Below are 13,475 nucleotides of genomic sequence, written 5' to 3' on the forward strand. Positions count from 1 at the left end.
ACAAACAAAAGGAATTAGCATACTGCCGACGTTACGGCGATCGTAATTTAGATAAAATTACATACTAGTATTCGTTTGTTCGATTCCAGTGATTGCGGTCTACTATAATGTTTTTTTCCAAACAAATGTTCCCGATTTATACAGCATTCTCATAATTTGGTATGCATATGAACACTGAAATAATAAAAAAATAATCAGAATAAAACTGCATTATGAAACCATACAAACAACTTTCTGTGTCATTTACACTGCCTCTGGCAGAGGTCAGAAAAAAACAAGATGGCCGACATCGCTATTGCTAAAAATTTCTGCAAACTTCGAGAAAATGAAACTAACATTGTTTAAACTACCACTGTTCTCTCAGAAGATTCTCAGAATCAAATTCACTGTACATAACAAGTTGTGAAACTTTCCGAGATGCATTTTTAGGGTACAAAATTTCGTTACTGTGTTGGACATCAACAGACGCAAACGCACGATCGCCCCACTGAAATATTTAACTTACAGCAATTATAACAATGTAAACTATAAATACTAATTTAACATTGCGTTGTAATAAAATATAAAATAATTCCTTCCGATTTTCAGCAATTTTCCCGAACTATTATGACAAATGTAGACAAAATGGCCGACGTCACTAACCCCAACAAAAATTATTTTCTAAAGTTACGATTGAAATTAGTTATGATAATCGCAGTCTGACATACAGAGAATTGACTTCTAACCACCTTTTTGTGAAATTGCGTTACGATCATATTGACTGAAGCTTACCGGAATATTTTACTATGTCTAAAAATAAATACAATAACTGTTTACGGTTTAATGCGTCAATTTTTATTCGAAGAAGGGCTATATGTAGCACATGGACATGGTGTATGCTTTATTAGCCTTTTAATTTATTCACCGTTATTCATTGTATATATATCATGTCTGTCAATTTCTCGCAATTCAATTCTACTCCACTACGTCTATTCATTCTGCTGGCGAACATTAATAATTAGGAATAATTATTTCTATCGAAATAGATAACTATAGAGTGTCAAATTCCATCCACATGACAGAAATTGAAGGCCTGTGGACAAGAGTCCCTCGATACATTTCTGATACAGCAGTTTTGTTCTCGGGTGGAAACAATTTGGCAACAATAGGACGTCTTGTTTGTTTATTAATATTAATATGTATGTTTTCTTTGTCAATATTGTCACGTATTTTATGGGTTAGGCCACATAAGTCATGAATGAACCAACCAATAGTAAACATAGATTACAGTAAATTTAAATGATTTTAATAAATTTTGTGATAAAACTGTAATTGTTGGTTTTCCCTAATTTAGTTAATGATTGCCATGATAGTTTCACCAATATATCCCGTTTTGTCCCTCGAATAAAATAGATAAATTTTTTTTTTACAAAAACAGGGTCAAATATTTCCCACAGGTAACTATGATCTATTTAATCAAATAGTCGGGCATCAATGTTTTTAAAAAAATCATTCTTATTAATAAGTGACCTATGACAAATTTTGAAAGAACCATTGAGAACCACGTATTTTTGTTTGTTTCATTTTGTCTTTGTCTTCTGTACCATCCGCTTTTGATACTTTTTAATATAAATGAAACAGACCACAGAATATTCTTTAAACACGATTTCATTTATAATAACCACGTTATAGAATTATGTGTTTCACACACAAATTTTTGTTTGTTGGAAATGCCCTCTATGTTTTTCTTTGTTTCTCGTAAAGTCGGGATATTTTCACTGTATCCTATGTTTTGTCTGTTTCACAGTTTTGCGACTAAAACATTTGTTTACAGTCTTAACAGTCTTTTGTACCTTTTGTGCCAATCAATATGTGTGTTTTAAATAATATTGAATTATTCAGTCCACCTAAAGTAGTACACTGATAATTACCTATAATATATGAACGAAAACAACCAGTCATAAACTTTTACATATGACTGTATTTTCACACTTTTGTGCATGAACCAGATACAAAATTAATAAGTCCCTCCTGGTGCCACTTCTGCAATATCAAGTATTCTTGATTGTAACCATGTCGTGTTTTGAAAGACCCAGCTGTAATATTTGTAAACTCTCCAAAATAGTGATAGGGAACAAATCTGCCATCGGGACCAGCTGGAAATGGATAGAATCCATATACACTGACTTTATCACAGAGACATACAGCGACACCAATGGTAAGCATTCCTGCTGTTGGAGATTTTTTGAATTTCATTGCACTGGAATATAAAGAAATCATTATAAAATGTTACGATTTGTTTTCACTTTAAATACTGTTACACCATTTGTATTCTATTAACCTGTGGAATAGAACTTTGGAGTTCAAAAGGGCAACCCGATGTATTCGGAATCTATTATACAAGATGGCGGCTTCTTAATAGTAATACCAGTCCTTGCTCGCATACATACATATAATACCATATTAATTATCATATGCACATTTTCTTACACAAGGTGAATAATTTGGATAATAATCGTTGTATTACAAAAAAATGAATGTTCTGCCAGTTGATCTTAGTTGCTATTGTTGTAATCTCGAATCAGGTAGATATTTCTATATGCGCTGCACTTCTTAATGTATTTTTCATACCTCTTTATCTATATAGCTATCATAATCGAGCCCTTCATAGAGAATGGTTTATATGTACTGATTCCCTAAATCAAAGTTTTGGTTCTACATTTCTAAAATAGTCAATCTTTAAAGTAAGAAATACCTGTTACTCCATTTACTTGTATATAACAAACAAATGTATTAACTACTATTCTACATGAACCAACATTATGGAGTGGTACCAATAGTGACCGTGTCAATGTGACAGACATGCCTTGGTTTAAATAATTGTACGTTTTGTACACAAAACCGCGGCCAATCGGCCATTTTTGTTCGAATTTCGAAAAAGTATGATGTGCATCGAATATGAGTTTAAATAATTTAAAAAAAAATATAATAATAATTGACCTATTTTTCTTTTTTCTTTTATTAATATGCTCTGACGTTCCGACTTTCAGAAAGTTCGATTTTCCGAATATTGTCGGGGGGGGGGGGATGTCTACGTCTACATACAATAGATATATCTATATTTGTTATTATCCAGCACCTCTGGCGGCAACGGTTGAATCCAAATGCCTATGTCATTGCTGAACATTTTTAAAGATAGGTTTATATTGCGATTTTGTGAAAATATCGCAATTCACGTGACTTCTTCGTCACATATCACGTCCTCACATACCGTCGTCCCACGAATCATTGATGGTACCCATATATCCAAGTTCGCGAAAAGGTTTCACTGATTGGCGAGCCACTAGAATTTGTGGGATGCATGGGTAAAATAGGATAAAATGGGTAGTGAAACAATTACTTTTCGTCATAACTCGACAAATTTTGACCAGATGGGCACACAATAAAAAATTGACATAGGGCCTTCTTAGATGAGATGTGGTGTTTTTATCTTCACAAGCCTGTTATTTTAAAGCTAATTCCCTGTAAAACTTGTTTCTATTACGACTTACCTTAGAATCTCTGTATAATTCTGTTTACCTTCCGTGTAAGCAACTTGAAAATTCAGATCAAATTTTGACTTAAGGTATTTGACGGAATATACCAGCCTTTTAGGTCTTCTTGTTCGATGCGAACCAAGAGTCCAAAGTATTGTGTTATTTAGATACCGGAAGTTGTCAATGAGATATGGAGAGTCACTGTCTTCTTTTGCATACTTATAAATGTCTTGAACTCTGGTTAGATTAATGTTGGTTACATTTGTCTTGTTGCCAACGTCACGACTGAATCCTTCAATTTCTGGAATGTTGCACCGGATGACAAAGTCGTTGGAGTTGATCTCGTCACCACAACTGCTGTTTAGAAGAATTCCACTGTTACCAACAACGGCACACGTCTTCTGTCGTGGAATCAATTTCACATTCTTGTTTTCCTCAATAATTGAGAATGGATTTCCCCGCGCGAAAAGATTGAATACTTGTGTACTATAAAACAACAGGATAAGCATTACAAAAATGTTGCATTTTATTGTGCAGTTAATAACCGAATAACTAAAGCTACCAGTGATGCATACCCGTTTTGTAGTGTATTTTTGGTTCTGCCTTTCTGTTTTGTGTTCTTCCGTATTTTCATAATGTCGCCAATAAGTAGAGGTTTTGTTGCGTTTTCTGTTTGCTTTTCATTCCCCGTGATGTTTGTGAAAGAGTTGATTGTCTGTTGTTGTTCTATGAAATCACCAGTATACATTGCTTTCGTCCTAGAATGCAAAATTAACACATTCATTTTTAATAATTTATAGACGAAAATATGGCATGTGCTTATATATAATATTTGATGTTCGAAAAAAATCAATCACTTGATTATTTGATTATTGCTAGGTTTATAATAAACACATCACTTATTTAACCCATATAACATTTGTCATACACATGGTTCAAAATAATACATGCAAAACGTTTCAGCTAAAATACATCCCTAAAACAAGAAAGTCTTTGGTTTGTTTGTTTTCACCTTAACCTTGATAACGTGTTGGTTTGACACAGTTGCCATTCCTCATTACACACATAGATAATATTTATGGATATATATGCGACAGATCCTACACAAATTACCAACGAAAATGTAGTTATCGCTAAGTACTTCATAATGTGATTAAGAAATGCGATGTTGGTTTTGTTGTATTACCTGCAAACAAACAAAACAAAACATCTTAGTACGAATAATTCATGATTAAATTTGAACGATAATGTATATGTTTTTGCTCCACTACATGGTCGCCAAATCTCATGGCGACAAAAAAAAGATAAACACATTTGTCAAGTTACCCATTCTTTATTGGCTTATTTTGTTGTTGATATATACAGACAAGTAATCATCACAGTTTGTCTCATTTGCATAATAATAAGACTAACAGAATATGTAGATTTACCATACACATATCAGTGTCAGGCATTTGTGATGAAATTTTTGTTTATTTTATAAAAGTTTTTAATTTAAATAGCTAATTGTTCAAATGAATGTGTTCGATCGGGCACAGATGTTTAAATTAAACCAATATGAGGACAAGCGCCTACACAAGATAGAATATTTTCCAGCACTAAATCTCAGAGATGGGAGAATGATAAGGTTTACATTCACTGAGTGCTTTCATGTGATTACAGCTGTAACCTATGGCAATCAGAATACAATGGTGTTGTCGCACACTATGCAAAATTATACAAAAATAAAAGAGAGAGCCACAATCAAAGTTGATTGAGGGTGTCACCATTCGAGTGTGAATCTTTCTATTAATCACATAAAAACCTATACTGTATGTGAAAGACCCGAGTCAAAACTGTTGACGATCACTACAACCAAACCATAAACGCTAGTGTCCTATAGGATCTCCAGAACTGTAACGTAGACCAACGTGACAAGTCTGTTTGTAACCATTTGCGGATGACATACATCAGGCTTAGGCAAGTTTGCTTCCCACACCACAGAGCTGCTTGTACAGCCTGAGTAAACACACGACCTGTTGTGAGGCTTTACCTACCAACCCTTATCTATCTTAACTTTGGCAGTTCCACAGAATCATTATGCCTGATCGTGCACGTGTCGCACATCTTCTATGCCAATAAAACATTACCAGAATGGATTTGCATTCATGAAATCAACTTGCTCTCCGTGTAAGGACGATCATCCCGCGCCTATGAATATGAATCAGCTAACTCGATGGCAGATCCAGGAGTCACAGGCAATTCTTCAATATTTATTGTAGAGACAAATGGGGGCAATGTTGTGTTTCATGAGTGGCATGAGGTGGTTACATATTGAAATACACTTTAACTAGTATTTATATTTTTTACTTAACTAATCAAAGAAATGTATAATTACTTCATTACATACTTTTCTTTGCCATTACTTCACTGTGCAATTTTTCGCATCCACATTGCTGTTTTCGGTAATAAATCTTTGTTTTTTAAATAGTTCGGTGTAGTATAATTTCTGTCAATAAAGAACTTATGCTAATCTGTATTAGAGTTATTTTGACGGCCGTGTGACCTGTTTTGTTGAAACACGTGCAAATTTAGCGGGCTTTTTTAGAGATGACTTTTTAACCTTTCAGCTTGAGGAAATTGCTAGCTTTCACATTATCACCATTGTCGAATAATTTATTACTATCTAATTTCCGCTATTACATGGTCTACACAGAAACTTAAGTGTAATTTTCTTTTCTGTTGCTGTAATGTGACGAGATGTCGCAGACTTATTGTGTTTAATAAACCGCGTATACCATTTTGGGGTGTAGGTAAACTTGCACAGGTGAAAATAAGATTCCCTTTTACCGAATAGCAGCAGACTGACCATAAAAAAGGCGGGCGTCGTTCTTGCACCTCATTACTTCTGGTAAAATAAAGAATTATTTACGAAAAAGAGCACTTTCGTCCTTGAAAAAGTGCCAAATTGAGGTCGTTGGCACCTAGAGTATCAGACAACATTACCCCGGATTGAACCCGGACGTATCGACGTACAAGACTGTGTTGACATTTCGCGTTCACGTGAAGATCGTCAGTGAATGACATTGCTGCGAGTACCTTTTAATTAACCATCATCGAACAAGTGACATTTCCACACCTCTTGTACATTGCGTACCTCATCAGCGAGTGACATTACCGTGCATACCTTTTATTGTAAACAAAACGAGCGAACAGTCTACGTTCGAGACTTTACAAGGTTTGAACAAACATATGGCTGAAACTGTATTCTAGTTATAGTAGCTTGCTACTATTTAAACAGCAAAACAACCGATCACAGTAAATCATTCAAAAATTGTTGTGTGATGATTCCCATACATGCAAGTAATTCATTTTCAAAGTTATTACGGAGAAAGAATGTGTTTTCAAGAAAACATATGCAAAATAATACAAGCGGTCATCTTGGATCATTTTCCAGAATCCATGTAAACACATTATTCTATAAATAACAGCAAATTAATATTCAAAGTTCTTCAATTTTTCGCAATATGAACCTTCATTACACTGCATATGAGTTTTTTAGTACATGCCACCAAACAAATGTTTGAGATATGATGGAGTGTTGAAGAACTAATTGTAAACTACTCAAAACACACATTTTTTGATCAATTTTCAAAGTCGTTTTGTTTAAAAGTTAGTTCGGTGATTCTATATTTTTGATTCAGAATTATGAATACAACAGTAACCCAACCCCCTTGCTGGATTTCGAAGATTTATGAGTATTTTTATTTCATGGTAGCGAACTACCAGCTCTTGTAACACAGTGCGTAATTAACCAACTATATATATATATATATATATACTGATGCTAGTAATCTCAAGTTGATTGTTTTTAATAACTGTACCTTATTGCAAACTATAACGTGCGTATTGAGGCTCTCCAAGGCATCACCCTGTACAGAAATCTACTTTCCCTATATGCATGCAAGGTTGAATAAATACAAATGTGACGCTTTATAGTATTAGTTTAGTTATCTGAATATTACGTTTCTAAATTAATTTAGGGACTAGTGACATTTTGAATAGAGAATCTAACTTACACTTAGTACGTAGTCTCGTGAATGGTTTAAATGCATCTGGTCTAAGCACACATCCTGTGGATGAAAAACACAATGAAAGAAAGGCTATTGAGCAGTGCTATTGTCTGAAGTTAGACAAATTTGAAATATTTAGTTTGTTAGCTGATTGAATTGGGTACAATTTGTTATTTGTTATTAATTTGTTGATGACGTATGGATGTGTCAGAACATAGTATCCATGGTCAACCAATACAACATTAAATACAATAGTGTTTTTTTTTCAATGTCATAGTATAGTCAAATAGAGTCATACATCCCGTTGAAATATGTAACAAACTTCGTAGTATATACCTAACTCCACAGAAATCTTAAGTATTATGCTATATTACCATTTTCATCCTTTCACTAGTTGATTTCTTGTGTCCATACCCATTTATGGGGTTTTCCTCAAAATAGTACGAAGAAACTGGGCCAAAATAAATGTTGTGAGTATGTCTTATCTGAAATTGCGGTCTGGTAAAAAAAAAAGATATATCATGACTGATGGGGTAGTTTTTATTTAACAAAATTGAAGTTTAATAAGTGAAAAAAAATTCAATTTGTGTTGTATAGAAATTTGTTTTAAAAATAAATATTTTTGGGAAAACATTAGCACAAATTTATTCAAATATACGGTAATGTAACACAGAAAATCTGTTTCATGTTACCTTGAATTTCACCTGAATCGCTGTACATAATACACCAAAGATCATCTTGAGATGTTTTACTAAATTTAAAAAAATAACAAAAAAACAAAAACAAAACAACGAATAGGTTTCTACCTTAAAACATTTGGTAATTAACCAATATCATAAGTATGCAGGAAATGAACACTTTCTAGTAAAATAAATATTCTACTAAAGTCCAGAGATCATATAGTGTTCCCAAATCATAGTGGATCGTGCTAGTTTTGACCAATTCAAACACAACTCGACCGATCTCAAATCTAGTCTATGTATTTGTGCATTGTTTTAAATGTGTCTATGGAACAGTCGTTATCTGATTATGTACATTATTTTGTGTCAATAAAACATACTGCACTATACGTATTCACATAACAACATGAGTGAGTGTTAAATTAGCTCGATCTGTTTTTGTAATACATATAATAATATAGTAGCTGTCTGGATTAGGTAATTTCAGATCAGTTTAAAGTTGGCAATACTACAACAAAAATGCTATCTGTTTATGATGCAACCGATTCAAAATATTTGATAAAGTATGCTTGTGAAAGTTTTTAAGTACAACAAAAGCCTGGGTGGTGGAACACGATGCCTTTTAATTCTGCATGTGTTATAAAATAGGGAATTTAATGGAGCTGATTCGTGGTTGCAATCGCAATTTGTTTGACACGAAGTTGCTGTAGTGATTTTGTGGCTGTTGTCTATTAAATGTGCATGTTGATAGGAAATCAAATATGCTTGTCTCTTAAAATTGATTTCTCATATTGTGGTTTAGGCCTTCTATAGTTGGGATCAGTTTCCATTTTCTGTTTTTTGACACAGAGAATGATAGTACGAAAATCATTGTGTGCAATCAATTGTGGTTTTATATTTGAATACATTACCTTTAATTGCCGAATAGGCAAAATGGTTCCACGTTGCGCGTCATGCGTAACGAGATGCCCAATAATAAAGTTTTTTCCGATATTTCAGTGAGATCTCTTACAAAATACCTTATGGTTTATTAGGTAATTTTGGAATTGATTTTAAGCAACTTTGTTTGTTTATTGTGTATATAGTGCACGAGAAGTGACTGTCAAGGATTGTTTAGAATGACTTGGATTTCAGTCTTCAGTTGATGGATTATGTGCAGTGTAGTTTATCTTGTGTAAGATAAGATAAAAACCACGATACTGGAGTGATGAGTTGATGTCTCACGAATTTGTATTGAATCCCTTATTATTCAGTCTGTTGTCCTTTCTTATCACTACTGATCGAAAAGTGTTTTCAGCCTCTTAATAGTTGTGTGCTGAGCCTGTTCTTTGTCTAACATATTAACAGATGTATTACCAAGTTCGAGAGTTTTTAACCAAAAAAATAATTAATAGCAAACACAAGATTGTACTCTCGTATGTCACTAAGATCCACCATGTTAAGCATTGATTCAAACGTGTTTGCAAACAAACTGCCGAATATAAATCCTTTCTATAAATAAATACTTACTATACCACTATACAAATGACTTGTGGGGACTATAATTTGTTGATTCGCCACATACACTATTGACAGGTTGTGAGTACAAAACCTACCTTGGGTTGAACAGTATTCAAAACAAGTATTATAAATAGATTTAAAATGCAAGAGCATGGTACTGGCAAATTGAAAATTTGTTGCCAGAATAAATTTGGAGAAAAGCTTGTTCGCATGTCACCAATGTTGGCATCCACAACAGGCAAATATACACACCAACAAGAAAAATATGTTGTATATTTTTGTACAATGAGGTCATCAAACTCAAGCAAATATAGACAACATTTAGTTGGTTAGCCATTCGTTTAAAAGGCTTCTTTGGGAAAAATCAACAATATATAAACGATGTCATAGAAAACATGAAATGTATCGACGATGTCATGGGAAACTCACCCTAGTCACGCAAACCCGTACAAAATTCAGTAGATTGCGGGAAACCCATACAATGGTAGCAGTTTGCTGTGAATAAATCCCATAATATTGTCCCGTCAAAGGTCACGCGTGGGTTTTACCTCGTCTGGCTATATATATATGCGTGTAGATAAGTATAATATATAATGGATGGTACGTTTTTTTTGTTAAATAACATGATGACAGAATAGGACGTCCACGCCTGTAAAGCCCCGAAAATTGTAGATGTTTGAATCATATTTTATTGTTTTAAAAAATGATTATTTTGTATACTTAAATTTGTCTTTACAGTTGAAACCATTGTCAGTGTATGTAAACATCATATATCAACCATATGTTATCAAATTGATCAATGTATCGATTGTTTTATTCAAAAAAACATGTGATGTCAAAATCATTTATAACTGAACGGCATGGGTGATTGAGTCACAGTGAATGATGGCTTTGCTATCAAAATTGTGCAATGAGGCTGTTCTGATGTAGTGTAATATGACAGTGTGAGAGCCAAAGACGGCGGAGATCGTTGCTTAGTTTGGACGCTATTGGGGAATTGTTAACAAGCACACATGATAAGAAACGATCATACTACTATATCCGCCACTGCACTATTACAAGCATAAGTAAACCGAATAAAGAAATGATTAATTAATTAATTAATTCATTCATTCATTCAATCATTCATTCATTCATTCACTCATTCACTCACTCACTCACTCACTCACTCACTCACTCACTCACTCACTCACTCTCTCACTCACTCACATTCAAAGTTAGCATCACTGAGCACGTTACTGCACATGTATGCAATGCATTATGGGAGTTGGTATCCCTTTGTATATAGTGCTAAACTTAAAACACACTGGAAAGACTCTCAATTAGTTTTTGAAATGATTTCAATCATCCAGTGACTCAAATTTAATGTTTCATTTTCGGTATCATTATAATAAAAATATGACAAGGTTTGCTGGAATCTCCTTAAACGTATTTTAAATAAATTTGGGCCATTCAATGTGTCATACAAATTGGGGAAGCTATGCATAGCTTTAAACTACTTGGCATCAGATGGGTGAATGACATCATTCTAGTCCCTTTCATAGTAACATCTACATATTAATATATGATAACTGAAAATATTTTTTTCCTTTTTTTACAGGATATACGACGACTAAAACAACACCAGATACAGCAACTTATATTATGAAAACCACATTGATGAGAAAGTTTTTATCACTAATTGTTTTTGGATCTGTCATATATTTAGTTATTTATGTTTATTCACGCAATGATGCCTGGAATCCATGGTGAGGCAACAAGATATTGACCTTAAGGTGCACACATTATTGATTCGATTGTTTTTCGAAATCATGTGAAGCATGTTCCAATTTAAAATTCAACACATTGCGAAGGTGGGTGGTCTTAAATTGTCATTCAATGTACCAAGTGCCAATTGTGAATAAACTCTCCATTAGTAAAACTATCATTTTTAAAATCTGAATCCATATCACAGAAAAAGAAATAAAAAACAGGCAGGTAATATATAAATATGACAATAATAATTTACTCTCAATTTACTTTTTTCATAATACACAATTATTCAAACTTTTTGCAAAGGGCAATCCATTTACAATTAAAGGAAAAAATATGACTGTGCATAGGATACCACGACAGAAGACGTGTGCCGTTGTTGGTAACAGTGGAATTCTTCTAAACAGCAGTTGTGGTGACGAGATCAACTCCAATGACTTTGTCATACGGTGTAACATTCCAGAAATTGAAGGATTCAGTCGTGACGTTGGCAACAAGACAAATGTAACCAACATTAATCTAACCAGAGTTAAAGACATTCATAAGTATGTAAAAAAGAACAGCGACTCTCTAAATTTCAAAAAGAACAACAAATCTGGTATATTCCGTCAAGTACCTCAAGTCAAAATTTGATCTGCATTTCCAAGGCTTACACGGAAGTTGAACAAACTATACACATTTATTAAGGTTAGTCATTATGTATATTATACATCCCGATTGCCTAGCCACATCTGGATTGATATCGCGGGGAGGAAATTATACCCGAGTTTATCAGCTGTAAAAATCTTGACATAACTCATCGTTAACTTATCACCTAAAATGTTATAATCATTGAGAATTGTATGAGAATAACCCTTCCGGGTGTGCTTGTTTATTTGTTTGTTTTGTAGTATTGAAAATATATACTTATGGCGTGTAACACAAATGAGTAAGTTATGACGATGATATAAATTGGTACGCTCGGGTATTTAGTAGGAAGTATAAAATCTCTCTGGGGAATGTTTCTGATAAATGTTCAAATCGCCTTTCTGTATAATTATACCTGGCAAATATGACAATCCCCGCCCTATTGCTGTTTGTTATTTATATCTTAAAAAGTAGTATATGTATGCACGTGAGGTTGCTACGTAGGTTCCGACTCCATTTGTGAACAAAATCTTCACAAACGTACTAATCTTTCAATCTTTAAGCTTCTTTCTCTCAGCTTGATTGATTGCAAACTGTATTTAAAGTGAAAAAAAAAGATCTTACATTTTATCATGATGTTTTTTTTTTATTCCAGAGCAATGGAATTCAAAAAAGCTCCAACAGCAGGAATGCTCACCATTGGTGTCGCTGTATGTCTCTGTGATAAAGTCAGTGTATATGGATTCTATCCATTTCCAGCTGGACCCGATGGCAGATTTGTTCCCTATCACTATTTTGGAGAGTTTACAAATATTACAGCCGGGTCTTTCAAAACACGATATGGTTTCCATCAAGAATACTTGATATTGCAGAAGTGGCACCAGGAGGGACTTATTAATTTTGTATTTGGTTCATGCATAACATGAATTGTGAAAAGTCAGTTACATGTAAAGTTTTATAGCTAGTTGAAATCATGTATATATTTTAGTATCATATAAACTAAACTGGATGTTTTCATGTTGTCATAATAGATAAATATAAATAAAGAGGTAATTTGGGTGGAAATATTAAAACATGCCTTCTATTTTTATATAGTATTTTAAATACTGTCACATTTTAGCAGTGTTTAGTTGTCCCAAAGTGACCAATCGAACGCTGGGTAATCGTTGTTTTTTTTTCTTCTCGCGTATCTAAATGAGATTTCCCTTATATAACATTAGCTCGTACATATTTTAGGTTGCGATTCGTTGATTCGCTAATTACCCCGAAGTCCAATTCCTTCATTGGAGCAAGTAATACATGATATAAAACTTTACACTATCACGGGACGGCGTTGAAAAAAACAAACA

General features: G+C 33.6%; 2 protein-coding genes across 2 annotated transcripts; one reads left to right on the forward strand and one right to left on the reverse strand.

Moving 5' to 3' along the window:
- Positions 1-1,631: 1,631 nt before the first annotated feature.
- Positions 1,632-10,261, reverse strand: LOC100374597 (CMP-N-acetylneuraminate-poly-alpha-2,8-sialyltransferase-like). Its single transcript, XM_085499524.1, has 6 exons — positions 10,177-10,261; positions 7,574-7,627; positions 4,528-4,701; positions 4,091-4,273; positions 3,531-4,001; positions 1,632-2,239 (listed from the first exon to the last, which is right to left on the reverse strand). The coding sequence occupies exons 3-6, from the start codon at positions 4,659-4,661 to the stop codon at positions 1,966-1,968; spliced, it is 1,062 nt and encodes a 353-aa protein (XP_085355650.1). The 5' UTR covers positions 4,662-4,701; positions 7,574-7,627; positions 10,177-10,261; the 3' UTR covers positions 1,632-1,965.
- Positions 10,262-11,835: 1,574 nt separating this feature from the next.
- LOC102804689 (CMP-N-acetylneuraminate-poly-alpha-2,8-sialyltransferase-like) lies at positions 11,836-13,052 on the forward strand. Its single transcript, XM_006824288.1, has 2 exons — positions 11,836-12,044; positions 12,782-13,052. Exons 1-2 carry the CDS (start codon positions 11,836-11,838, stop codon positions 13,050-13,052), a joined length of 480 nt encoding a protein of 159 aa, XP_006824351.1.
- Positions 13,053-13,475: the final 423 nt, after the last annotated feature.

The sequence above is a fragment of the Saccoglossus kowalevskii genome, chromosome 5, assembly GCF_978046115.1.
Source record: "Saccoglossus kowalevskii chromosome 5, keSacKowa6.1, whole genome shotgun sequence".
Classification (NCBI taxonomy): domain Eukaryota; kingdom Metazoa; phylum Hemichordata; class Enteropneusta; family Harrimaniidae; genus Saccoglossus; species Saccoglossus kowalevskii.